Source organism: Centroberyx affinis, unplaced genomic scaffold (assembly GCF_046629955.1).
Source record: "Centroberyx affinis isolate AG114_WGS23_722 - 3 ecotype Tasmania unplaced genomic scaffold, CSIRO-AGI_Caff_v1 ptg002023l_1, whole genome shotgun sequence".
NCBI classification, from domain to species: Eukaryota; Metazoa; Chordata; class Actinopteri; order Beryciformes; family Berycidae; genus Centroberyx; species Centroberyx affinis.
The window spans coordinates 493,896-520,583 of NW_027280362.1; the positions used below are offsets into that span (position 1 = coordinate 493,896).

Below are 26,688 nucleotides of genomic sequence, written 5' to 3' on the forward strand. Positions count from 1 at the left end.
TCCTCCCTGCGGTTGCCAGAATGGTAAAAAACAGTAAAAAAGTACAGCGAGGCAAAATGCCAAGCAGACAAGGCTCGTTCCAAAATGAGAATCTCCAGTGAGAACTCCAGTTACTGAGAGAACTCCAGTTACTCTGTTTTAGAGTTTGGGACCACTACCGTAGCCAGCGAGGCTTTTAGATAGAAAAGGATTCAGCAGTGGTTTTGGTTGCAGGACACACCTACTGCCAAAAGGTTGACGCCCAGAAACGTCCTGAACATTCAGAAATAAGAAAATCCAGGCAGAAGGCAGCAGGCTCTCTGCGCACACACACTGTCACACACTACCAATGGGCCATAAGTAATGACTGAGTAGGATCACTTTTGGATGAGTTCATGCTATTTCAAGGGGGAAAATCCTGCTCAGTATGCCTTTAACAAACTGCATCACATAATGTTAAATAATCACTTTGGCTGTAGAATAGACACACATGCAATGACCAGGCTAAATCTTATTCTAAAAACTTGTTTCAATATCAAACATTATTGCATTTTTTTGGATTTGGATCTGGTGTTTAGTTGCTCTTTAATCTATTACTTCTGGTAATAGATTAAGATTAAGGATTCTGGTCTCATTCATAATTAGTTAGGGACTTAATGGAATCCCAGTGCATGACTGTAGTAGATGTAGATGCTCTTTGAAACAGGGGTTTGGAGGGTAGGTGGGAGGGTCAAAATGATTTGAAATGAATTGAATTTCTATGATTTATCATTTTGGCAAAACTTTAACAAAAAGTATTCTTAATTTCCATTTTCTTTACCAGCCTTTGGCATGTCAGCCAAAAAGTCACAAATGTCAGACTGCTTTAGCTTTATTCTAAGTACTATGGAGGTAAGATACTATATTCTGGCTGTGTTACGTGACCAACAGGCAGATCTATAGGTCCTGATGGTTGTCTGTACACACTCACTGTGGGTAGCCGACTGCACGGATTCGGCCAGACTGACAGCAGAGGGGTTCTTGGGGGGCGAGGTGGGCTCTGTGCAGTGGTCAGTGCTGCCGCTGCTGGTGCCGGGCTGGAGGTGGGGGGTACTGGGCTGGACTCTGTCCCCAACCGTGCTGACTGAGCTCTGGGACCCGGTGTCTTCCGCCTCAGGCTTGACGGCTTTGACTGGCTCACTTGGTTCTGGAGTTGGCTCATTGCCAGCGTCAACAGCAACATTAATGGACTTCTTCTCTTCACCCTGCAGTTGGATGGAGTTTAAGTAATAACCTGAGACACTGCCTAGATGTCGTCTAGTGTAAGGTCAGCATAAAGGGAATAGAAATGCAAAAGATAGGAGATGGTGACCAACCTCGCTGTCTGCCTCTGTCAGCTGTGCCTCCACTTCACTCTCCAACATTTTCCCCGGGATGGCTTGGTTAGACAAAGCCCTTGTTATGTCTTCCACCTGTCCTCCGACAGCACAGGGATGCGTTTGCTGCGAGGGTTTGGCTGTGCTCTCAGACAGTCTCTTGGTAGCCTGGATCCTCTGGGGGTGCAGTCGACTCAGAGACATGTAGTAGAAGTTATCCTGTTCCCCGTTCAACACGTAGCCGGAGAAAGACATTCTCCGGAACTCCTGTGGAGAGCAGGTGGGCGGTTATACAGCACAATAACACTGAATTGATGGTCAATTTATCCATTAAGCGATGAGAGCATAGACACAAAAAACAATGTTAACGCTGTTGCTAAAGTGATCGTAGGCATTATCTCTTGCATTATCTCAAAAGTGAAAAATGAGAACTTGTAGCAGCTCTAAAGCTAAATGGTGAGCAATTTCAAATTATATGCAGCTTACTCAGAAAATGAATGCAAAATATGAAGATATATGGAAAAACAACTTTTGAACTGGCAGGGACTACTTTCCCTGTTTCCATAGGAAGTGAATGTGACTGTGTACAGGTGAAAACTATATGCAGTGGATGAATACGTAGTTGCTCACCTGAAACAGTTTTGAAAATAAATCTGGCTACATCAGCTATATTGAGTTAATAATATCCCATTTTTTTAATTTATAAATCTACAGGCCATATCATAAAAAAACACCAACGACCTTTTATGACTAAAAGGTCAATCTTCTTACGTAGGATGATGCGACTCTGCTACTTTCTCTCAACACAGCGTATGCTAAAGTGTTAGGAGACATGATTTTGGTGTCTGTTCTTATCACTTAGCAGGTAAGCTGTTCAACTGGACAACCTGGATACTGCTCCACACCAAGCTAAAATTAGGTCTCAGTATCTAGGACCTTCCCCAATACAAATATCAAATGCCTCAAATTGACATGTCAAAAAGCAATGCTAAATAAATTGATTTTCTGCCCTTTCACACATAGACAAATGTTTGATCTCTACATCTAAATATTTTTTGCCCAGTGACCCCAAAAAATGATAGTTTAAGTCTATACTGTTCAGTAAAAATAGTGGCCTGCATCAGTACTGGTATAGGCTGATACTAAAAATGTAGTAGTCTGAGTAAGTATTTGCAATGAAACATAGTAAATGGAAGCTAAAAATGACTAGAAAAACAAAAAAAAAAAGATTAATCTATCATTCTACTGTTACTACAGTCCTTTGGTATCCATACCTCTTTGAACTTTTCCAGAGACTGCTCAGGACCGAAGACAAACTGCAGCGGGACGTCCTCACAGTGACAGCGAGGTCGCCCGCTGGAGCGCAATAGATGGTTGGCTACCTTCTGCAGCGTGGCCGAGTTGACGACCCGAGAATGGCGCAAGGCGGAAACGATCTCATCCTCCAGCACCCAGCGGATCTAAAACAAAGGGAGGAGGGAGAACAAGCCAAAAAGGTGCTTATCACTATTGTTTCACTGAACATGGAAAATCGACTGATTGAGCAGGAAAAGTTTGGAAGCCACAGTTTTCAGTGGAGGGTAAATAAGATCTGCGGTCATATGACACTGAACATAATTTTTGTGCAACGTTACTCAACAAATGTTTCACCGCTTCATTAATGTCACAGGTAAATCAAGTCCCTTCTATTATAGCAAATGAAGAAACCACATTTTATCCTGATCTTAGTGTGGCTTTTGTTTTAACATCCTTCATGAGCGCTATATAAATGTAATCAATTATTATTATTATTATTATTATGACCACTTAAAGCAATATTCCACTTAGTTTTAACACGGGGGTTATTTGACTGCCATGAAAACCAGAATATAAACTAATCACCAAGATCAGATGCAGCTGGATGAGTTTGTAGTGTTTGGATTTTTACTTCCTTTTCATTTGAATGAGGCCACGAAAATAGCCTGAAAACTGGCATTTAACGCATTATTATTAGCGGTGGTGTTGTTATTAATATTATTTGCATTCTTGTTGTTGTTGTTGCTGATAGCAGTAGCAGTATTGCTGCTTTGGTATTTGGTAGCGGAGAGGAGTAAGACTCACCTCATCCATCGTTGCCAGAATGGCTAATTTGTGAGGAACTGGGAGTTTGGACAGAGGATCTCCAGAGACCCTGTTAGAAGACAAAGCATGGCTGACATATCAGTATCAGAATCAGCTGCTAAAAGCCAGCTCATTATTATCCTCTAAAACAAACCTATCTGCTGGATAAACTCACCCGTCGACACCGACTCCCCTCAGGCTGTCCAGCACGGCCATCAGCTCCTCATCGGACCGGTAGGAGGAGGGTTGTCCTGGGGAACGGTTCAGCGACACACTGCTCTCTGAGGTGTACCTGCAGAGAAAGGTGTCATTTAATGTGACCCTGTGACTAGGGATGCACGCTAGTTCCTTTAAACTTTAAAGTACTGAAGCACATATAATAAGATCCCTAACTATACTCAACCCTGCGAACAACACGATCAACAAGTCAGTGACAGTCAGCAACCAGGGAAACCAGGTGGTCAAAGGAATAGCGGTGTAACCCAGTATTCAGCCGTATATCAAAACCAAATTCAGACATAGAACATCAGAAAAAGGAGTTGTGCCTGAAAAACCCTGAAAAATCAATTTGTCTCGAAAAGCTGCAGAGCCATAGCTTTGTGCTAACACTTTCACTCACCTGTTGTGATGGAAGTCGGCCATGACTTCAATCTCCAGTGGCAGCGTCAGGACAAAAATGTCTAATGTGACTGAGAGCTCGTTCAAGTCCACCGACTGTAAGGCCTCGGCGTTCTCGAGGCAGGAAATAATCTCACCTGCAAAACAGAAATCAGCACTATCAACTGATGGTGTCAGTGGTGTCAAAGAGTGAAATGCTGATGGAAAAATCATTTCCAACAAGTTAATCATCTTCAGTAAAGCCAAAAACACCAGGGAGGGGGAGGGGGAACAGGGTTTACGGAAAATGTGGTCTTCATTTGGAGAAACACTGGCACCAACAATACCACTGGTGTGAAATAGAGGCTGCCAATCGTTTCAACCATGGTCTCATTTGTCGACGGTAATTACAGTAATTATACCAAGGTAGTGTCAACAATTAATTTATTGACTCACCTGCTAAGGGCTGGTAAACTATATGCTATATATACATATGTGTCATTTTACTTAGGAATATTTCATAGTTTGCAGAAGTTTGGAACGCTACCATTTTGTGTTAAGCCAGCATAGCAGGCAGCCAAGCAAGAGGCTATTTGATAAAGAGCCAGTGTTTTGCTTTGATTTTACTGGCAAAAACTGTATATAACCAAGGCATTCAAATGTTATCGTCTTTAAAGTTACCAACCAGTGTGACAGGTGACCCGTATTGATTTACCTAAGAGACAAATTTTACTGCCATTTGGTGCTTCACAGGAGGTAATTTCAGACGCTGCCAAGATATCGCTATTAATTGGACATAATTATATGATAAATTGATGTTTAAAAATGCCACACATAATAGCTTTAAGAATGGACTTCTTTGCATGTAAACGTCCCACTGAGATGTCAGGTGTGGCTCGCTGCCATGTATCAAGGCTGCACTCACCGAGGCAAGTGGGCAGTGTTTGTATGGGCATGGATCCGTGGCAGCTCTTCATATTCACAGAACAAGTGAGATGGACAAACAGCGGCGGCATCTCTAGCAGCGGCCCCTCTGGCTCCAGCAAGGAGTCTCCCTCCAGGATGCTGAAGGAGTCTTGGTCCTGGTTGACAGTGTTGGAGTCTGAGAGGGACTGTTCTTCGCCGTCTCCCTGGGACTTGGCGCCGGGACACTCCTCGTACTCCACTTCCAAATCGGTGTCGCTCTCCGTCACGATGCAGCAGCCCGACATGTTTTCTACACACAGGAGGAACAAACCGTCAAACCGGTCACTTCCATGTCACTAGATGAGTAGTACAATGCTTATAGTAATAGTGTTTCTCACATACTGGTCACAACATTAACTGGTATGCAGGGTATCTTCATATTTCAGGAAGACAAATTTTAGTCTTTTTAAGTCTTTTTTTTATGCTACCTGGATTTGAATTTAAGACCCAATTTAAAAACCAAAAGAAACAAAGTTGGCAAAACCAGCCTATTTCTGGTAGCTAATGAAAGTTCTGAAACCATAAATGGGCAGTTTAAGAAAACAACAATAAGAAATTCATTGTTAAGGAATATGAAGCCCAATTATGTTTAGTGACATACACATGATGGAATATGCATATTGTATTACTAACTGTTTTCTGTATTAATCTGAGTGGACATGCCATGCAAAGAAATTACATTGTCATTTCATGGTGGAAAAAAATAAGATCTCTAATAACTGTGACAGTTTTCAAAATTGTTTGAGGTGTTACATTTTATTTTATTTATTTATTTTTAGAATTTAAGACTTTGCAAGGGCCTGTGGATACCCTAGTATGGGTCTGCGTCTGGTGGGTCCTCCACATGCCACAAGAACTGTTTTAATGACACTGGGTCCCAGAGTGAGAGATTACATTTACACATTTTGTATGCCAGGTGACTGATCCTTACTGTATTTAGGTCTGTTGTTGCTGCTGAAGCACTTTGTGGCAAAACTGCTTGTAAATTCCCAATAAATTGGACTTTGACTTAATTTTAGATCTGCTATTTTTCTGTACAAAATGCTTTGCCAAGCAACTTTTGCATCTGCATTTCAACTGACTGAAAAATGGCCGGTTAGCATTGTCAGCATTTAACATTGAAACTGATGGGTGTCGCTGACAGCAAGGGAAAATACTTGCATGATGTGACAAAGACAGTGGCTGGCTAAGAAAAATAACAAAATCACGTTGAAGGTATCCTTTCACTGACAGCCTCACCATCCTCAGTAGCTGGCTCAGCCTCGGACACCAGATCTTCACTGGGTCTCCTCTCCTCCTCAGCATCAGAGTCCTCCTGAGGAGACAGACCACACTGCATAGGCTCATCCAGTCTAACCAACAACATTCAGGTAGGCATGTGGTTTCTATTTTCATGCTGGAGCTTACAGACCAATTGGTTTCCACCATCCTTTCATCATCCAAACCCACCCTGAGTCCTCTGTGTCTGAACTGAACACCCATTTATCTTTTTAGGTGTGAATGCCACATTGTTTTTTGCTGTAGTGAGATGCATCAGTGCATCAGTGAGATACATCATCTTTATTTTCTATGAAGAAGTATGAAGAATGTCAGTGTCATTTTGAAAATGCCACAACAAAGTGGTGACATGCATCATTCCCTCATGTTTAGTCAAAATCTGATTAGTGGTGAGATACTGCTCATGACAAACAGACGGATGAACCAACAGAAGAAGACCAATCCACAGTTCCCCTGATCCTCAATTTCATCATGAGGGATCACAAAATGTGGAGAGAGTTCTGGGAATTAAAGTTGAACTGACCAGTGGCAAAAATGGTGGGCAACACAAAACACAACCTCGTCACTCACCTCTTTCTTGCATGATGGTGGGCAGTAGAAGAAGTAATGTGGATTGGAGGGCACAGTTTTGAAATACTGAGATCCGATATCCATGAATTTATCCTGTTGAATGGACAGTGTTTTCATATTTTAAACATATTTTAACACCGATTTCACATTGTAGATGTTGGGTTTGTTTATCTGATTTCTCAGACAAGAGAGCATTATGAAAAAGAATAACAAGCTTTATTTAAAACTATGTGAAAATAGCAGAGTTTGGCTCCTCTCAACTAATACAGGACCAAACACCTCTCATTTGCCCACTGATTTTTTTTTAGCCCAAACATTGAAATGCATATGGAATTTGAATTAAGACAACTACTGTAATTCAGGACAATACCTGTATTATCTTGTGTAGATCTGGATACACTTCGCACTTCTGCTGTGACTGAAGCAGTGACAGAGGAAACTCGAGGATCTTGGCCATCTTGGGCTCATCCAGGATCAGCGGGGATGCAGGAGCAGAGGACTTTCCCCTGGATTCAGCTTCACTGGTGTCCTCCATTTCAATACTAGTGCCAGACATATCAGCACATACATAATTAGGCTTGGGCCGATATTCAATATCATCAAATATCACAATATCTCGTGAATACTGCGATATTTCCCGCATTATTGAATAACCTTCTTTTAGTTCTACGTAATACACTCTAGTGTTGTAATTTTTGGTTATGTTTAAAACTCCTCATTTGCTCTATTCTTATTTATATTCTAGAATAATCCTTGGCCCAACCTGGATGAGGAGGCCACAGCAGCCCTGTCAGCCAGTCGCTCCTCTTCAACCTCTCCGATAATGAAGGTGGCAGGGGTCCTGGGAGGCCTCGGATTCGCTCCCCGTCCCGAAGCCTCATTGCGCTCCCTGAACACCCTGATGTGGCCGCAGAGGGTCTGCAGGAAGGAGGTGATGTCGATCTCCTGCAGGGATTCTTCACAGTAGTCCATCGCCATCAGGACATCCTGGGAGCTGATGCTGTAGGACTGCTGCAGGCTCCGGTACACACCTGAGGGCCACAGCGAGCAAATCAGCTACTAAAGCTATGTTCCGGAGATGTCGGAAAGTCGGAAATTCCCACTTCCTACTTGGAAAAACAGCCCTTAAAAGTCGGAATTCCAACTAGGAAACTCAAGATTTCTCAACCCAAAGTTTTCCTAGATGCAGTTATCTGACGTCACGTCAACAAAGCAGCATACACTGTAAATGCTACACAGCATTACTTTTAACATGTTCATAATCAGGGTCAGGGAGCACGACTAAAAGGCACAATTGGGATGGGATGATATATAGAAATGCAATATATTGCAATGCAAAAATGTGACAATATGTATCGTGGGGCAGAAAAATTAATCATATTAGTGCCATTTTATTCTGCTGTACTAATCACAAACAAGACGGCTTGACCATCACAATTTCATAAGCTCTACATCGAAATTATATTATTTACACTTTGTAATGACATTTTTAAATTGTTGTTTACATTCTAGCCACCAATGCCATCGCTAGAAGGATTTGTTGCAAAGAAGAAGGAGAAGAAGAAGAAGAAGAAGAAGGAGAAGAAGAAGAAGAAGAAGAAGAAGAAGAAGAAGAAGAAGAAGAAGAAGAATAAGAAGAAGGAGAAGGAGAAGAAGAAGAAGAAGAAGCAGAAGAAGAAGAAGAAGAAGAAGAACCTTTGACGTAGCTCTGGTGGTAATGCTCCTGCAGCAGGCTGCAGTAGTTGGCAAGCTCCTTGTGTTTGTGAGGCTGAGCCAGGAGGTCAGTCCAGGAGGCAGGACTGCTGCGGTCCTGAGACAGAGACCTGCTGGGGGATAAAAACACAGCAAACACACCGAGACAGGAGAAAAGATGCTCAGTTGGCAAGCCTGATTTAGGATCTGTAGGAGCCACATTATGCCATAAGAACATTTTATAATTTTCAATAACAAACACAATCTCCTTTCCCACTGATTTATATTCCTAGACACACCCTCTTATCTCCGGTATGTGTAAAATGCACAGTGCCAATTAAACATACATACAGTTCCATTCCAAGTAATGCTGCATAAATGCAGTTAGATGGCACTAGCCCACATTGAAACTACAGAATGCAAAGTCACAGTAGACAACAAGCCTGTGAGGGACAGTTCAAGCTCCACAGCATGCATTTTGAAGTGTAAAGTTTGCAATTCAGAAAATGAACTTATCCAGGACAAAAGCGGCGGAGGAGGGATGAAAGAGGTGAAAAAAGACCTTGTTCACCAAGGGTTGCGCTTTTGCAACAACGCATTTTTGTCCATGTTACAATGCAGGGCCAAAAGGTCACCCAAGAGAACCCAAAGATGCTGCAATACAGGCAATCAACTTGAGAGCTGCAGTAAGAGCACCAGTTATATACCAGCTGTAGCAAAAATAACAGAACTATAGCAATCCATTTCAGCTTTAAGTTGAAGAGAGCACCATATAGATGGATATTTTTACACGCACCAGTGTCTGACAACAGACACATAACTATGCACGCTCCACAAGGCAGAGGGATGGGGGTGAAAATATGGCTTGAGGCACTCCTGAAAAATATTCCTATTCCTAGCATTACCTGCCATTAATGAAGCGGCTCTAAAATTCCTTATTTAGTCTCAAGGCATGTGGTCATGAGTTTAAATCGCTCAATTTCACTGTAAAAGGGCTTGGAGGCAGCTCTCCTTTCTGCGGGCAGACACAGTATACTCTAAAGAAAGATGTGTCAAAAAACATGGGATACAATCAAAGACTAAAAGCACACTGAGGTGCAGAGTCACTAACATTGCGTTGTGAGGGCAAATTGCACATTTCTTTGTGTTCATCTTATTCACTAAGAAATTTATGCAAATCAAGTTGTGGCACAAACAAGCCCTTGAAAAGAGCACCGCACAAGCAATAAGCCCCCTTCATTACCAACTGCCAGTGCAAATTGCATGTTTCAGTTTTAATCCACTAGGACAGGCACCATTGAGCCACAAAGCAGCCTTTACAATCAGGGTGTTCCCTGATCTGATCTGAGATTCTAGGGTGGAAAACCCACTCCCTGGCTTTCCTAATTTGCTGGCAACAATGACCGAATCTTGCAGCAAAGATAGCAGCCATTCCCATGAATGGCTAAACTCTCCACAAAGTCTTTACGCCACTTTTCAAAGGATCTCATATAATTTGGGGGAGTTAATGTTGCCGAGCGTTAGTGGATTGGCTGCATTCTTTATTTGCATGGCCTTGCCTATACACAAATATTATGTGGGCAAAATAACGAGATTTACATACAATTTACAGAGCAATGACAATGGCAGGCGCAAAGAGCCTTTATTTTTTGATCAGCAGTATTATTAGGCAGCTTTCCACTCATTGCACATGGTAAGTGAATAGCATGGCATCAGCATTCTGATTTGGTCATTTTAGTGATATAGTGTGTGCTCTTCCCTGCGCAAATCTTTAGTGAATTTGGGTCTGCATGTGTTCAAAAATGACCCAATGTGTGAAGAGGAACACGTCTTCACTGTTTGTTGTGTTCATTGTGTTTCGGCAAATTCTTTTCGAGAGTGTACCCTCCTGTATGTAGCAAGCCTGGGGAGGAATGAGAAAGAGGCCTGGGAAGGGAAGACGGTTCTTCAAGCCTGCTAGAGATGAAAAAAGCAACACTGTCCCATTCTGCGTCAGACAAGCATGTCCTAAGGCCTAAGAAGCCCTCCAATGAAAGCTCAGCAGCGCTTCACCAGAAAGGGAAGGAGAGGAGAGACAGAACCAAGCATTGCTACCTGAACTTCATCTGCTGATACATCTCCCAGGATTCAGCATCTTGAGGTCTATTCTCACCCATGGAGACAACCAGAGACGGACATGTTAACACAAACCAGTAAACCTTGCGGCAATCATGAGAGGACTGACTTTCGAGAAAATTCAAGAGTTGGTTAAATGACACTGGTGGTCAAGTGATTGGTATTTAATAGGCTTGGGCGATATCCAGAATTTTATATCACAATACTGTCCCGCCAAAATATCGCGATATACAATATTATCATTTCGTTTTTTGTTTTTTTTCCCTGTTTTTTTGTTTTTTTAGGGGGAGGTATTTAATTTTATTTCTTTCAAATTACTTCACATTTCTATTTCTTTCTATAATAATAATAATTATTATTATTATTAACAGCCTAGAAATTTGATCTTACTATTTAAGCATTGGAGGAAACAATGGCCATTAGGTGTAATTTGCTTTTTTCCAGAAAAATGGCTGACTGTGGAAAAGGGGACCCACTTGAATTTTTCACTTCAAGAATGATTATTTTTGGCTTTTTATTATCCTACCACTAGTAGATTATAGGTTTATACGTTTAAAAGCTTGTACAATTGCGATCTAAGCAATAATGCCTATAATATCAAATATCGGCCCAAGCCTAATAGTTAATGTTGCAAAGCGAGTATTCGCTGTTACTTTTACTGAACAATACACACTTAGTATTCGTTTGGAGTCACAGGACAAAAACAATTAATATATCCATTTTTCACCAATATGTACCTTACCACACTTTCTTTGTGCTGGTCTCTGGTTTGAAAAGTGAGCTTGTAATCAGAAGTTTGAGAAATGTTGACAGGTTTAGTTGAATAATACACACTCGCCCCTCCCTAAACAAGAACTGTCAATGTACCCTTGAGCAAGGCACTGAACCCCTAACTGTTGTTAGTGTGTGTGTGAATATAACCCCCCCCCCCCCCTGTGCAATGCAACTGCTCCTCCAGGCCACTGCTGTAAATAAAAAATTTTTTTTGGTCAGCCTGCCTGGTTAAGGTTTAGTAAGAGAAAATGTTACACATGGCTTTTGGTGGGAGATTTGTAGTGTTAAGGAATTTCTCCAAACCCCACTACCCTATCTGTTATCTACCCAATATTTCATACTACCCAGTTCGTGAAAGCGTTTACATTTGTTGTTCTAAACACCCGATGTCTGGTAGGTCTTTGCCAGGGAAAATCCTCTGGTGACCAGGAAGTGATGCGTTTCACGTACCTACATAAACTCAAACTTCATTGACACAAAATCCAAGGAAAAAGACATCACAGTAGTGGCCACACTGTTTGATTGACAAGTGATCTCTTGGAAGTTCAGTGAAAAAACAACACAGTAAAGATGTCACCAAAATAAAAATAAAAAACATGGACCTTTTGGATTACCAATCTAAGACCTTAAATTTTGATCATCAAGACTTATTCAGACATTTTTAGGACACTGCTTATTCCATTAGTCCAAAGCCAGTACCTGAAGAAGATGTCCCTAGGCTGGCGGCTGGAGTTGGGGTGGACGAGTTGCTCCTTCAGCTGGTCCAGGGAGCAGTTGTAGACGTAGACGGGACACCTTAATTGGCTGCCGTCGCTGGCGCTCTGCTGGGAGACCTGCCTGCTGAAGGTGATGTGGAAATCCCTCCTCTGTGGCTCAGAGAACTGCACTCCCTCCTTTTCCCCCAGCTCTAGTAGGGAGAAAAAGTAATAGGCATTGAGCAGGAGCAGCGGCAGGAGAGAAGGTTAGTGAAGAAGTAGCCTAAGGTGGATGTTGGAGTGCCTACATGCTTCTGTGGTTGATTCAACCCATTTGTACTAGAGCCCTGCGTGGGACTGTTTTCTTAATCCCGCTCCCGCCCGCTCCTGCTGGATTTCTGACCATTACCGCCGGCTCCCGCAATGTGTGTGTTATTGACCGCCTGCTCCCGCCTGCTCCCGCCTGCTCCCGCCTGCTCCCGCCCGCTCCTGCCCGCTCCCGCCCGCTCCCGCCCGCTCGCTCCCGCCTGCTCCCGCCCGCTTCCGCCCGCAGCAAAGTTAAAACCGCCCGCTCCCGCGAGATTTGCATTGGGTCCCGCGGGATCCCAATCCCAATGCAGTCCTCTAGTTGCAACTAACAAAGTCCAGTTCCTTTCCATCTTTGTCAGTAACAACTGAGAAATGTGTCCAAATGTCAGACTTGCCTTGCTTTGCTTTGGTCTTGTAATGACCTGCTTTGATTTTCTTTTCAACTGCATTTGTTGACTCCGCCTCCATCCTTCTGGTTAGCTAGCTAAATCCCGGGACCCGCAGTTTATTTTTTGACCGCCCGCTCCTGCCCACATTAACGTTGAAACTGCCCGCTCCCGCGAGATTTGCGATGGGTCCCGTGGGACCCGCGGGATCTCAATCCCAATGCAGTCCTCTAATTTGTACTATAATCCGTTCAGTAATTCCTCAAGGGTCCTACACGCATTTCAACATCAATTAGGCTTGGGCCGATATTCAATATTATTATTCACAAAATATTTGCGATATTTCCCGCTATATCGAATATCACTGTCATCGCTGCCCCCCCCCACAATAATATTGTATATCGCAATTGGGAAGCATCAGGAAGCAACAGGGTTTATGGGAAATGTGCAACCGGCATTAACAAAACCACTAGCGTGAGATAGAAGCTTAAAATCATCTCAACCATAGTCTCATTTGTTTACAGTAGTTATATCAAGATATCATTATTAATTTGACAAGTTGTGATCAAAAAGTGACATTATGTACTTTTGCATTATGTATGATCATTGAGACCAAGGCTGGGCTTGACATCGGTTACTGCCTTTAATAAATCACCAAACTACAGAGATAAGCAGGGTGATGGTGGGAAGTTAGAAAAATAACTAACACCGTGAAACGTGTATGTGACAATTTAAACTGTGCTGAATGATGTAAGTGGAAAAGAGTGAATGAATAAGGTTGGGATAATCCAAACCAATATTCTTTCTGCATTATTAGATTACTGGTCCCTTGATCAGAAGAGCCAATCTTTGGATGTAAAAACTGACTGTGAGTTCTCTGCACACACAAAAACTGCATAATCTGTTGTACTGGTTGCATAGTAACTCAGGTGAATTTAAACCACCATAAAGTACACCAATAGGACTCGATTTACCTGAACCTGGGGTCCCGATGTCTGTCTCCGACACTCTGCTGTCCCAGCTGTCCTGGTCCATGGACAGGCAGTCGGCAGGCCCAGGCTGGCCCTCTGACCGCGGGGAGAGCACAGGCGAACGGACAGTAAAGGGTCCGCTGCCCGAGCTCCTCCGCAGCCTGCTGGCCAGACTCAGGCCGGACTCGGACCTCTCCAGTCCGCTGGTGGAGCCGGACAGAGAGTCTGCCTGTGATTTATTGCTGGGAGTGAGAGTGTCGTCCTCCTGCATGCTGACATTGCTCTGAGGCTCTGTCTCCAGCCCTGAAGCCATCAACATCAGAACATCTGCAAAAAACACAAACAATATACTTACTATTAATTAAGGCATTGATGAAAGCCTAAGACAAGCACTTTCTGATGCACTGTATTCTTTGATACTTATTAGGAAGGTTCAGGAGTTTTAGAAATCCATCCAATTTGTCACTAATCCAACCCCCTTTAAAGATATTCAGTTTTCATTTCTAAGAAACTGACACCAACCTCCTGTTAGCATTCTTAGCACTGCTAGTGTACTATGAAATCTTAATCCCTAAATTGTATGTGTGTATGTGAAAGCAAACAAAATTGAGAAAATTGAACAAATTTCATGAGTAAACATAGCTATTTAGACATCTAAACACAGTTATGTACTTACAAATGAACAAGAAACGCAAACCCTTAGACTGCATTTTGGTCAGCGATGGGTATTAAATGAAGTGGTGCTGACACTGGCTAATAAATGACTAAGATGATTAAGAGAACTAAGTGCACCACCTACAATTCCTACAGTTATTTGTCACAATAAGAACGCACAGGAAGGAATACAATCAAAGCTGACAAGAACTGAATAAAGTGTCCAGATTCTGGTCGCATTGGAAAAATATGTGTACTATTATCCACTTGTGGATACTGGGATGAAAGACTTAAAAGTTAAGGTCGTAACATTTCTAAAACATTAAAAAATAACGGCATGATTAATTTATGAGAAAGACGTGTGGACTTCAGGAGGCACCAAACATCCCCACTCAGACTCATCAAAAGTCAGGACATCAAGCAGGTGGAATGCTATTGAGTGTCTTCCCTCCAGCACAGTTCAGACTGCAGAAGGGCAAGTCTAACAGGGTGTGGACCTCTTTTATTTTCTGTGCCATTAACTCACTTAACTCTGGTTAATGTATTTATTAGGTGCAGTGTCTTAAATTTGATGCAAGCAACAAGAAGGTCCCAGGTTCGAATCTCGGCACAGTCCAAAGACATGCAAGAATCGGAGACTCTAAATTGTTTGTGTGAGTGTTTCCTGGCCAATGCATGCTGGGATAAGCCATGTGACCCTGAATAGGTATGGAATGAATTGAAGTGGAAAATGAAAAATGACACTATAGTCCTTTCAAACAGCTCTGTTACTTGTTATATTTGTATGATTCAAATATGGAATGGCTTACAAGAGGGAATGCTAATGAGGCTAACATGACGTTTTCCAGGAAGCTGAAAGACAATGGGCCATTGCAGTGTACCTGTGAAGGTAGCAGGGAGGAAGGTGAGTAGGATCTGCTGGGAACTGATGTACTTGGCGTAACACCTCCACTGTGGCGTGGAACAACTCCTCTCGCCCGGCAACGGCTCTTCATCGACAAGGTCTGCATTACTGAAACTCTGCCACAGAGAGAAGACACATATGCACACACACACACGTTTGTATTACTGTACTTGTGAGGACCCTCATCAACTACATTTATTCCCTAACCCCTAACTCTAACCTTAACCCTTACCCTAACTATACTATACTAGAAATACAAGAACACACACACACACAAATGCACAGATACAAACATGTGCACACGCAAACCTATCTGGTGTTAAAAAAAGACAACATTTTATTAAATAAAAGCAAACTATCATACATCTGTCTTGAAAATTCTGCAAAACATGTAGCACTGACTTGTTGTTTGTTTTTAAATGCCTTTTGCTGTGGATGGGGTTACCTGTAAGGTGCTGGTGGAACCTGTCACCTCCTTACTGCTGCCAATGGTGTGGAATGACATCATGGTGTCCTGCCTATCTGGAGGCTTCAAACACTCCTCTGGAAATACAACAAGAGACAGCAATAGTTTTACATTAGGAGGGAACTAACTTAACACAGAGATATGTGCATTCATCAGGAAGTCCCTGCCTGTAAATGATAAAAACTACTGACCACTTTTTATTACTAAAATGCCCATTAAATTTCATTTCATTAAAAATCATTTGGAATAAACTTGAGGTTTGACTGAATCCTTCTCTCAAATGTCTCCAGAACTGAGTATTTTAACGTTTTTCAAGGCTACAATAGGAAAATCACTGCCCACACAGAAAGACTCATATAAGGTGCTGGAAGAAAGGCAGTACTAGGAAAGGAAACTAGGAAAACAGGTTCTGCACACTTTATCATAGCAAAAAAAAAAGTATTTAATTAAATTGTCAAGCTTTAGGTCCTACATGATCAATACAATCAGTGCAAATGTATGGGCCAGTAAAGTGTCTTTTCAACACCTAATTGGTCTGTTAGATTGTCTGTCCTTTTGGTTTTAATATTTTTAATAACAATTTATATTTGTATGTTAATTAATAAATTATAGACTGGACTAGGCAGACCGATGGCTAACAGCCGCATATAAAACAGTTTTGCCTTCAACTGTTTTATTTTTAAGAGCTGATTGTGGTCACGTAATAGCAATAGCTTTAGTTTGGTTCAAGCCTGGTTCTAGCCTTTGGCCGTATCATTATCAAGGTGTATGAGTAAACAATGGCCATGAAGTGAGTTACTTATCTTGTTTTGGGCATATTTTGGCTTGGAGTCAAACCAGAACGGAGAAGTAGCCAAAATGAAGCAGTATACTATATTTATGGGGGGAAAATTAGCATTAAGAGAGCAACACCATCAATCTGTGAGCAGAATAATTCAAGCTCCACTATTTGCTGAAGGCAGACTACAGAGTGGCAGCTCCTAACTGCCTCAAAAGTTTCAACACCATGCAAAGAATGTGCGATTTATTTATTTATTAATATATATCTCAAGGCCTCCAATGTGATCACCACCTCAAGTTGAAGCTGCACTGAGCAATTTTGCACTTTGGCAGCCTCAAGTGGCAGTGGAAGATAACTAAGTCTGAAAGACTTTATTACCCAGAAATCCTGTAAGGCAGTGGTCATTCGTGGTACTTGGGGCCCAGAGGGCTGCTTGTTTTCATTCTAGCCATCGAATCAGGGACCGTTTTAGAATTTGGACACTAAGTGAATGCAATAAACTACCTGGTAGGATAGAAAACCAGCAGGACTCTGGATACCAAGGACCATGATTTGAGAACCACTGACATAAGGTGGTGTCAGTAAACTACGCACTCCTTGGACCTAGTGGGGGTGGAGGTGGAGAAGAGGTTCAGCGTTCGTTGGCAAGTCGAGCTTTCCCTAGACAGAGCGGTGCCTTGCTTCTGTTACGATAACACTTTTAGATTTCGCTCAGAAGTTTTGATTCATCACTTCCTGTGTGTGGAAACGACTTCCTTGCCAGTGTCCATTCTTGACACCAGAATTTAATTTGGGCAAATAGAGCAAATCTACACTCTGGACATGGGACGCTCTTCTCTGTTGCAGCCCCACTTTGGGATTTAGATAAAATAAGATGGGTGTATCTTTACAAAAAGATCTTCCCCAATGCAACTTTGAAGCCCAATCATTTCAAAACAAATGTCAGCATTAATTCAACTAAGACAGGCGAGGGCTCACTTCTACATTGACTGAAAGGATAATTCCTTGTTTTACTAGTTTTTGCTATCATGACAATTAATTGTGTTCAAAGTTTAGTCACTTACTTCACTGTAGAGCTTTATGTACCTCCAGTTCACTGTGAGCACTGCTCACCAATACACACCCACAGGGCAAAACTCCAACAGTTGAACCCCAAAGCAATTAAAACATACCCTTTCAACACAATAACACTCACACTGCAATGGGACATGCCTACATCTGATTATCCACGGCCTGAAACTTGAGTATATTGTTGCGTTAAAGGTTATAAAGCCATCCTCTTCAGCCACCTCTTCACCACTGGTCGCACCCATTGCCTGATACCCCAAGTCAAAATATGCGTTGCAAAGAGACATGTACTTACCTTTAATAACAGGTAAGGAGAAAGGTGCCACATGGCCGTCCCGCTCCCGCTCTAAGATATGATGCATAAAGGTCACATGGTCACTGTCCGCCAATGGGATCTCTCTGTCGCTGAGTTCCTGCTCCAGGCTGCTGTGGAAGAGGCTGAGCAGGAGTTCGTTGGGCAGACAGGGGGAGCCTTGGATCTGCTCCTCATTCTCCACTGCAATGGACAAAAGTGTGATGCCTAATCAATTTCTCAATTAGTCATCTTTTGACTTGAATGAAAATGTTAATCTTGTGAAAAGAGATCTCATTTGTTTTATTTTCTTGAAAAGACCCATGTACCCATTGCACCACTCGGCTACAGCATACTATAATCTTTACACTGAATTACGATTAGAAAGATTCATAGCATCTTAAAATGGTGGGTAAGTTTTTTCCCCATACCAAAAGACAGGTAAACAGAGTTTGGCGATGCGACCAAAAAGTGAGCCGTATCACAGAATGCCAGTGTCAAAGGTGGAGAACAACATAAATAAAAGAATAATGTCTTATCTTATACATTTGGTCACAACTTCATGGATGAGGTAAAGCTGGATGAGGCGCCTAATGACAAATTTGTTTTTAAGGGATCGTCAAAGGTGCAGTTCATTGCCGCATTTCTTCTGCAGTGTACTCTGGCTCGTATGCTTGGATGTTTGATTCGATATCGCTGGAAATCACGACATTCACAAAATATTGCGATATTCGATAATATTGAATATCGGCCCAGGCCTAATCCTTAGGTCAAAAGATGATGATGAAATATGTAGGAGTGTCCCTTCAAGTAAAATCTACAGATGGTTTTCACTGCTTAAGTACCTCTACTGAGCGTGAGGAAGAAGAGTTCAATCTGCTGGCACTTTGGGAGCAGCTGGATGAGGTCGAACTGGAAAGGAACCATGTGAATATTGTCCTCAGAGGCCGGGGCTTCTCCTGCATCTACAAAATGAAAAATATTAAAAAAAGAGCACCCATTTTTTGTCAAGCACCTTACCTGTACAAATAATTTGCTTTGGTGTATTGATGCATTTAACAAGGCACATTACACAGACTTCATGTTATATATGCAGAACGTGACAGTGCCAGTGGCAGTAGTGGACAGGTAGTAATACAATAATTAAAGACATGTTGAGATCAAGGATTACTATTTTCCACTGACTGCATCTCTGTCACCTGACCTGGTTAGAAATTAAATAATTCGTTTGAGTTAAATTGCCACTTTGATAAACAGCAGAGTGTTGTTTTACCTCCCATATCCTTGAATCCAGTTGGCGGTGAGTAGACCTGATCCTTATTCTGACACAGTTGGCTCAAGTACTCAAATGTCATCATGGTGGACATACAGGTCAAATCCCTTGGGAAGATCTAAGAACACAGTGGGCCACTATTAAACATAATCAAATGCTTATTAAATACAAATAAACTTGAAATTCATACATGGTGCAGATTAGCAGTATCTATTATAGAGTGTTTTTTTCTGTGATTAATTTTTATGTTAAATGTCAGTTTTCAGGCTATTTTCGTGGCCTCATTCAAATGAATGGAAGTAAAAATCAAACGCTACAAACTGGTCCAGCTGCATCTGATCTTGGTGATTAGTTTATATTCTGGTTTTCAAGGTGGTTGAATAACCCCCATGTTAAAACTAAATGGAATATTGCTTTAAGCCAGTGTGTTGTCTATGCAGCTAATCCCTTCCCCTCTACATGAAGTGTGTATCAAAATCTGTCTGCTAATTGAGAAAGCCCAACAGAGTATGATCTTCAAGCAGCAACTCAAGAAGCTCGACATCTCACTCTCAAAAGCCTCCCTGGTCCAATTTTACTGATGATAAATTAAAAGCATACTAACATTCTCCATTACAATCTGGTTTTCCTCAGTCTATTCAGTACCATCCTGTTTATCATTACCCAAGCCTCGTTTGCATAATCTTGCACTACCCACAAGCCTTTGAACACTCTTTAGCCTCAGCAAACATGTACATGCTTCATACTGCACATCATTTATTTCCTGCATTTCATTTTGCTCAGTATAGAATAACTATACAATGACTTCACAGGACACTTAAACCCCTTGACTTTTACACATTTTTGTGGTGTTGCAGCCTCAAATAAAGGGATACAAATTTGGATATTTGTCAACAAGTCAATAAGTGTTCAACCCCTTTGCTGTGATACTGTTCATTGAGTTAAGGTGCATCCAAGTTCTTCTGAATGTCTCCAAAATGTGGTTTGAGTCCACCTGTGGGAAAGTCAATTGATTGGACGTGATTCAGAACAAAACTTATGTCTATAAATGGTTCAACAGATGACAGTGCATCGAAGCGCAGAAACCCAAGGAACTGTCCACAGAATTCAGGGACAGTATTGTGAGAAGGCATAGACCTGGTCAAGGGTATAAAACTATTTCTAAAGTGTTTTCCAAGTGTTTTATAGGGATTTCACAAAAAAGTAGGCTCCATCATACGGAAATTGAGAAAATATGGACCTACATAGACTCTTCCTAGATAAACTGGGCAAGAAGGACCTTGGTCTGAGAGGACACCAAGAAGGCAAGGACCACTCTGGCAGAAATACAGAGCTCCTTGGCTGCAATGGAAGCATCTTCTCAAAAGGACAACAATCAGTGCAGCACTTCACAAATCTGAGCTGTATGGCAGAGTGGCCAGAAGAACGCCACTCATGAAAACAAGGACATGACAGCACGCCTGGAGTTTGTAAAAAGCCTAATAATGCAAAGTTACAAATGCTCTATATCTGGCAGAAACCAGGCACATCCACAGGCATCCCTAGCGTCAAGAATGGTGGTGACAGCATCGGTTATTAGTTATTTTGACAAACCCCGTTTGGACTGCTTGTTAGCAGCAAGAGGCAACGGGAGCTTGCTGTTTCAACCGACAGCTGACTCTGGACCAATATTCTCTGTGGGTCCAAATTATATATAGGTCCAAAATTGACTAACTTATCCTTTAAGCTGTTCAAATATCTCTGCACCAATGCCAAGATAAATTACATTGAAAAACCCATAAGCACAGAAAAGAAAATCCTTAGCTTTCACATAAGCATTACCAACATTCACTAAGTGTACTGTCTGAAAAGTTGTCATCAGTGTATCAGTAACCAATTCCACCATTAATCTTGGTGTATTTAACAGCCTCATAATGAATTATGGGTGTGGAAGGCCTGCTGTATAAACTGGCTATACTCACTGCTTGAGGGATCTCCTGGTACTTGAGGCCCTGGAAGTGGCGATGCTGGTCCATGCAGTTCATCACCGTGCCACTCTGCGGTTCTACCCAGCACTCCGTCACCAGGTTCATCTCTGTGTCCATATCGATAGCCTCCACCTCAGTGTCATTGTCATCATCAGTGGAGAAACTGGAGAACAATGAAAGACAAAAAACAAATGTGCTATTATTGCCGAATGCAGGGTTTTCCTATAAACTGAGAGGCATGAAATACCCATCTCCATATGAACCCACTCAAACAGTAGTGCTTTTCATGAAAAAGCCATAAGACACCACAGTGAATCTTAATGAGAACTGAGAAGGAAAGAAAAGAATAACTTGACATTTGTAATGTTAGTCTGTTATTTCTGTTCAGTGAGCACGTCGGGAAAAGCTTCAATACTTGAACTTCAGTGAGCTGAAAAACACTGTTAGCACTCCTCATTCACAGAGAGGCTATATTCTATGTATTTGGAAGCAAACAGCAGCAATTTAAAAAAATATAGTCAAGTAGGGGATTTCTTTAATGAATAAATTCTCACAAAGTCGCAATACTGGTGCCTGATTGGAGTACCAGTCAAGCCAAATCAAACAATGCAGACCTGCTGAAGACATTCACAAGCAATTGTCAATTTGAATGCTGCAAACCAGGTTGATTGGAAGGATTTAAACAAATATTTAATGAGAAGTCCCAAACAAGACCACGTCCAACAGTGATGCATTAACTGTAGACACTCCACATTTGCACATTTCTCACATTGAATTTGGTCTAGTCTAGTTTATTTATCACAAGCATGTTATGATGAGGAATGATCCTGTTGGGGAATAAAAAACATGTGCATCTAATTGGCTTTGTACGTGAAGGTGAACAAGTCCGAAAAAAAAATATATTAGAGTAGCCATAACTACAGGCATTGACCAGCAACTTACAGTCCTGTCAGAGATATTCAACACCCGCCTAATGGCTCATTCATGCTTCACACAGAAACGGACGCAACAGAGTGTGTTCGACCACAATGATGCTTTTGCGGCAAAAATGAAAGGTCACTTCCAGTGCCGTGTTTTTTTCTTGCTGGGGCATGTGGAGAGCTGAATTTTCCTACAGTGCCACTAAGGTACAGGAATCATGGTATGTGAATTCCAAGGTATGTGGAAGGCACATCTGCATTCATATGGAGCTCATGCACGTCCAGCCACACAGAACGCACAAGCAAGCCTAAGACCTGGACTGTTGTAGTCCAACACTCAGTGGTCTTTTTCCTTCATACAGCTCACTTTGCTCACTTTTGTCCGCAGTGTGACAAGTCACTGGTGAAAAATAAGAACAGACTAAAATTCAAGATGTCAAGTTGCCCCTTCGAAATAAGGAGTTATTGCTGGCTTACCTGTCCTTAGTGGAGGTAGAGTGAGGTGGGAATAGGATGTACTGAACAATACAGGAGTGACTCTCTCTGTCCATGTCTGCTGACATGCCCTAAGGATAGGAAATCAGATAACTTGCATATGGAAAAAACTTTGAAACAACTCACTTTCAATATAAACAGTTAATATTGTGGGTAAATATTTGCTGTTCCCAGAGGCCCAGCATATTGTTTTTTTATTTGTACCTTCATTGGCAGCTCTATCACCATGTTTACAATGCCCTCTCCACTGGCAGCAAAATGAAACCCTTCTGACAGACGGATCCTAAGCAAACATCAAAAGACACTTTCAGGCAACAATTTAACATTCCATAAAGCTGCTTATCTAACCATAAACCGAACCAGTTGCTACGTCATTAACTATTCATGAGCTTTGTCGCATAGTGTTGAAATAGCCATTATTCTGCACTAATGAAATAAGAGACGCTGGGTCAAATTTGCAAACAACAAAGTGTGATACAAATCATCTCTGTGGGAGTTTTCAAAGCAACTAATTACTCATAATATTTTCTGTCACACTGACATTTAAGCTACAGGAAGTCAAGCCTGTTGGAACGCACTCATTGCATGTGTTTGTAATGATTAATTTAACAGTGTGCCTTGGGACACTGGCTCATTAAAACTAACTAATCCAACAGACACAAGTCCCATTTTGGTTCTCCATCCATAGCTTACGAAACATTGGGCTATAAAGGGGAGGATTCACTCAGTCAATTAGTTACTCATGTTAGACTGAGATTAATAAGATGATTTTGCTTCTGTGACTACTGTAGTTTCATGAAATATGCAGAACAATCATCAAAGAACAATTATACATAGTTTACTAGTATACTAATTTCTAAATTTTTATATCAGCTGCGTCAATAAAAACACTTGTTCTGACAGGACTCAGATTTGATTTTTTTTTCTATTCACCTATGGTACCTCACCTTAAGGAACTGATCACTCTAGATGTGTCTATTGTATGAACTCACTCAGACAGCATGGAGAGGATGTGAGCAACAGCTTGCATGGGGACAGCCGGGCCCTGGCTGCTCTGCACCGCCCACACCCAGCGCTGGTGCAAAAAGTACCGGGACAGGGAGGCCAGGGTGGAGGAGGCCGTCCGGTTGGCCGCCACGCTCAGGGGGGCGGCCATGTTCGGCGGCTGGGGAAAGTTCTCCATGTTGAGGATGAAGGGAGTCCTGAAGTCCAGCGGCAGCTTCTCGTACCTGTGGAGCATTCAAGGTTCATTTAATAAAGAGTAGTTCAGTTGGAAAGCTCCACATGTAGATATTCCTTCCTTGCACCCTTTGACCTCTTGCTCTCTCTGTTACTTATGCTTACTTCTGTGTATTGAAGTTTGAATTTCTCAAACAGTTACCTCTAGCTGCCATGTGGGACGGCTAACGTGCAAACACTGCAAAAATCTCCATTTTAACAAGTCATTTCATCTATTATTGAGTCCTAAAATACAAATTTTTGGAGATTTTTGCAGTTTTAAAGGGATACATTGATAATCTACACTGTATGCTAAAAACATTTTTATCTTACCAGCGAGTATTTCTCATTGAAACCAATGCGCTGAGCTTGTTAGTGTGCGGCTAGTTGCACCAACTGGTTTGGGAAGTTTTCTGGCAAGTGTGGCTATGAAGTGTGGCTATTATTAAGGCTATTATGTTTTGTGACACTGACTGGGTCTTGATGTGGTTAGCTTCCAGTGCGGTTTTAATGCTAATGCTAACGCTGCTATCATATGCACTGACCTTATGAGGAGCTTCTCCAGAGGTTTGTTGAGCACCACCACACAGGGTCTGTCTGACAAGGCAGGCTTGGGCGCAGGGAGCGAGGGCGATTTGGATGGTGATGGATGGCCAACAATCTTCCTCTTGGTCTTGGGGGTGGCCTCTTTGTTTTGAACACGATGCGGGAAGCGAAGTTTGAGGATCTGCTCTCGTAACTCATCCACAATCTGTTGCACAACAACAGAAACACATGCCGTTTAGTTAGTTAGAGGGTAAAAACAACATAATAGTAAAAATAATAGGATAAAATACATCATGTAAAGGCAAGTCTATAAAGATAAGTTTAAGAAGTGATTTCAAGGATGACACTGAAGTGATTTAAAAGATGATACTGATTCTAAACACCATGCATTTACTTCTAATATAATTCACATGTTAAAGATTGACTCTGGGTACCTTGTTCCTGATATGGGCTAGTGTGCCAATAGGGAAGCCCAGACGCAGAACCATGCAGGGGGCCTTGGAGATGAGACGGACCAAGTAGAAGGAGGTGGGCGGCTGGTCAGATGAACTGGGGAGACAGCACTCATTTAAATCTCGGCACAAATACTGTTAATCATGTCATCATTAGAGATGGGACGATATATGGCAGTAGTTGTTATTTACTGATCCCACTGTGGGATCAATAAATAACAACTACTACTGCTACGTCTGCTGCAGCTGCTGTCTCACCTGTATATGAGCTTCACATATGAGTAGCCCTCCACCAATACAAAGCTGCTCCAGTCCCTCAGTAGTGATGTGAGAGCGGAGTGGGAGATACGACACTGGATGGTGCTGAAGCGTCCGTTGTTTCCAGCAGTGTGGAGGTGTTTGGGTACAGGCCTGCAGAGACAACAAACACTATGAACGTAATGACAGGAACAGAGACCAGTGTATATGAAATAGCCAAACAGCCCTAATCTGAGCTGAAATGGAGTAAAATAGCACATAACATTTTAGCATTTTAGCCCCTATTGAAAGCGCTGTGCTACTGTAAGTCTCTCACATGTCATGCTCTAGGATGATAGCGATGCGATGCATGTGCAGCCATCTCTGCCAGAAGTTGGCATCCATGGACAGGATGGGCTTCCAGTAGGAAGCAAACTGGGACTGAGATGAGTCTTTGGATCCACTGTGCTGCAAAGACAGAACCTGGAAAACAGGAGGTAATCAAACTGAGGAAGACATCAAATAGAAGAAGGAACCAGAAGACACAGGATTTTGGGGTCTGACTGCCAAATAGCATTAACGGTGGAAGAAAATGTAGCAATGTACAACATACACTAAGTGTACAAAATACTCAGAACACCTGATTTTTCCTGAAATACTGTAGCCTGACCAGGTGAATGCAGATGAAAGCTTATTGATTTCACCTATTGAATTCACTTCAGTTAGGTTTCAATTTATTTATGTGGCACATTTGGCACATAGCTTCCCCAGTACCAAACAAATGACAACATAACTGAAAATATCACTAAGCAACACTTGTTGTTTATGAAGATCCAGAAGAGATAAAGATAAGTGGTAGAAGACAGGATTTTTAAGCCTTGGATTGTGCAAAAGGTCAGGGTTAGGGTTCTGTGACTCAGTATTAGGAAAGTGTTATTGTTTTGTACACACTTGCACAACCATTTCATTGTCTTAAAGGGTAACCTCATAACCCTGTTACTTCCTGTTGCAAACAGGACCTTTGCTACCTTGGTGAGAGGTTTTCTCTTTTCACTTTACTGAAGAGGATAAACGTGTTGAAAGTGATTTTTCCATCATTCACCACATGAAATTTGACAAAGCTAAAACTGACTGATGGGTTTGTCCTCCATGGTGAGTGTGTTCTATAGAAGTAATGCTAAAAATGGTTTTACATACATAACATCACATACATCAAAGATCTATACAGTACCGGAGTAGTGGAGCCAGGAGGGATGTAGAAGAGAGGAACTCCGTTTTTGGTGCTCTCAGGAATCGTGTAGTTCTCAGGAATTGAGTTGAATGACTGGAGGTGCACCAACATCTGATCTGTCTGGTTTATACTGGAAAGACAGAGAGCAGAGAGTGTGTTTAGGTTACACTGCATCCAGTATAAAAACAAACAACATGGAGCATCGGGTTGGTTCCGGCAAGACACCATCTATCAGCTGATCACTATGGACACAAATCTCAATCCAGTCTGATAACAAGACGGTCTATTTAAATGACCTCCTCCTGCACTGATTCGTGCTTCACAACCCATGGGGGGGTTTGCATTGCGTCCCTGTTCTACCTTCAGCATGCTTGCTGGGTAAGCAGGGACTAAGCAG

General features: G+C 42.0%; 1 protein-coding gene across 1 annotated transcript in view; it reads right to left on the reverse strand.

Annotated features, from left to right (window-relative positions):
* Nucleotides 1-26,688, reverse strand: part of szt2 (SZT2 subunit of KICSTOR complex) — a 108,865-nt gene that overhangs the window by 69,626 nt on the left and 12,551 nt on the right. Inside the window, exons 11-38 of the mRNA XM_071531026.1 lie at nt 26,292-26,421; nt 25,398-25,543; nt 25,082-25,234; nt 24,806-24,920; nt 24,371-24,576; nt 23,600-23,836; nt 22,812-22,890; nt 22,590-22,678; nt 21,187-21,355; nt 19,226-19,343; nt 18,798-18,911; nt 17,956-18,156; nt 15,791-15,888; nt 15,323-15,461; nt 13,791-14,114; nt 12,126-12,333; nt 8,541-8,668; nt 7,609-7,876; nt 7,216-7,387; nt 6,846-6,938; nt 6,237-6,312; nt 4,957-5,247; nt 4,054-4,189; nt 3,610-3,726; nt 3,435-3,504; nt 2,609-2,794; nt 1,335-1,601; nt 950-1,223 (exon numbers count right to left, since the gene is read on the reverse strand). Coding sequence (XP_071387127.1) covers nt 950-1,223; nt 1,335-1,601; nt 2,609-2,794; nt 3,435-3,504; nt 3,610-3,726; nt 4,054-4,189; nt 4,957-5,247; nt 6,237-6,312; nt 6,846-6,938; nt 7,216-7,387; nt 7,609-7,876; nt 8,541-8,668; nt 12,126-12,333; nt 13,791-14,114; nt 15,323-15,461; nt 15,791-15,888; nt 17,956-18,156; nt 18,798-18,911; nt 19,226-19,343; nt 21,187-21,355; nt 22,590-22,678; nt 22,812-22,890; nt 23,600-23,836; nt 24,371-24,576; nt 24,806-24,920; nt 25,082-25,234; nt 25,398-25,543; nt 26,292-26,421 — 4,604 coding nt within the window. The remainder of the gene's footprint in view (nt 1-949; nt 1,224-1,334; nt 1,602-2,608; nt 2,795-3,434; nt 3,505-3,609; nt 3,727-4,053; nt 4,190-4,956; nt 5,248-6,236; nt 6,313-6,845; nt 6,939-7,215; nt 7,388-7,608; nt 7,877-8,540; nt 8,669-12,125; nt 12,334-13,790; nt 14,115-15,322; nt 15,462-15,790; nt 15,889-17,955; nt 18,157-18,797; nt 18,912-19,225; nt 19,344-21,186; nt 21,356-22,589; nt 22,679-22,811; nt 22,891-23,599; nt 23,837-24,370; nt 24,577-24,805; nt 24,921-25,081; nt 25,235-25,397; nt 25,544-26,291; nt 26,422-26,688) is intronic.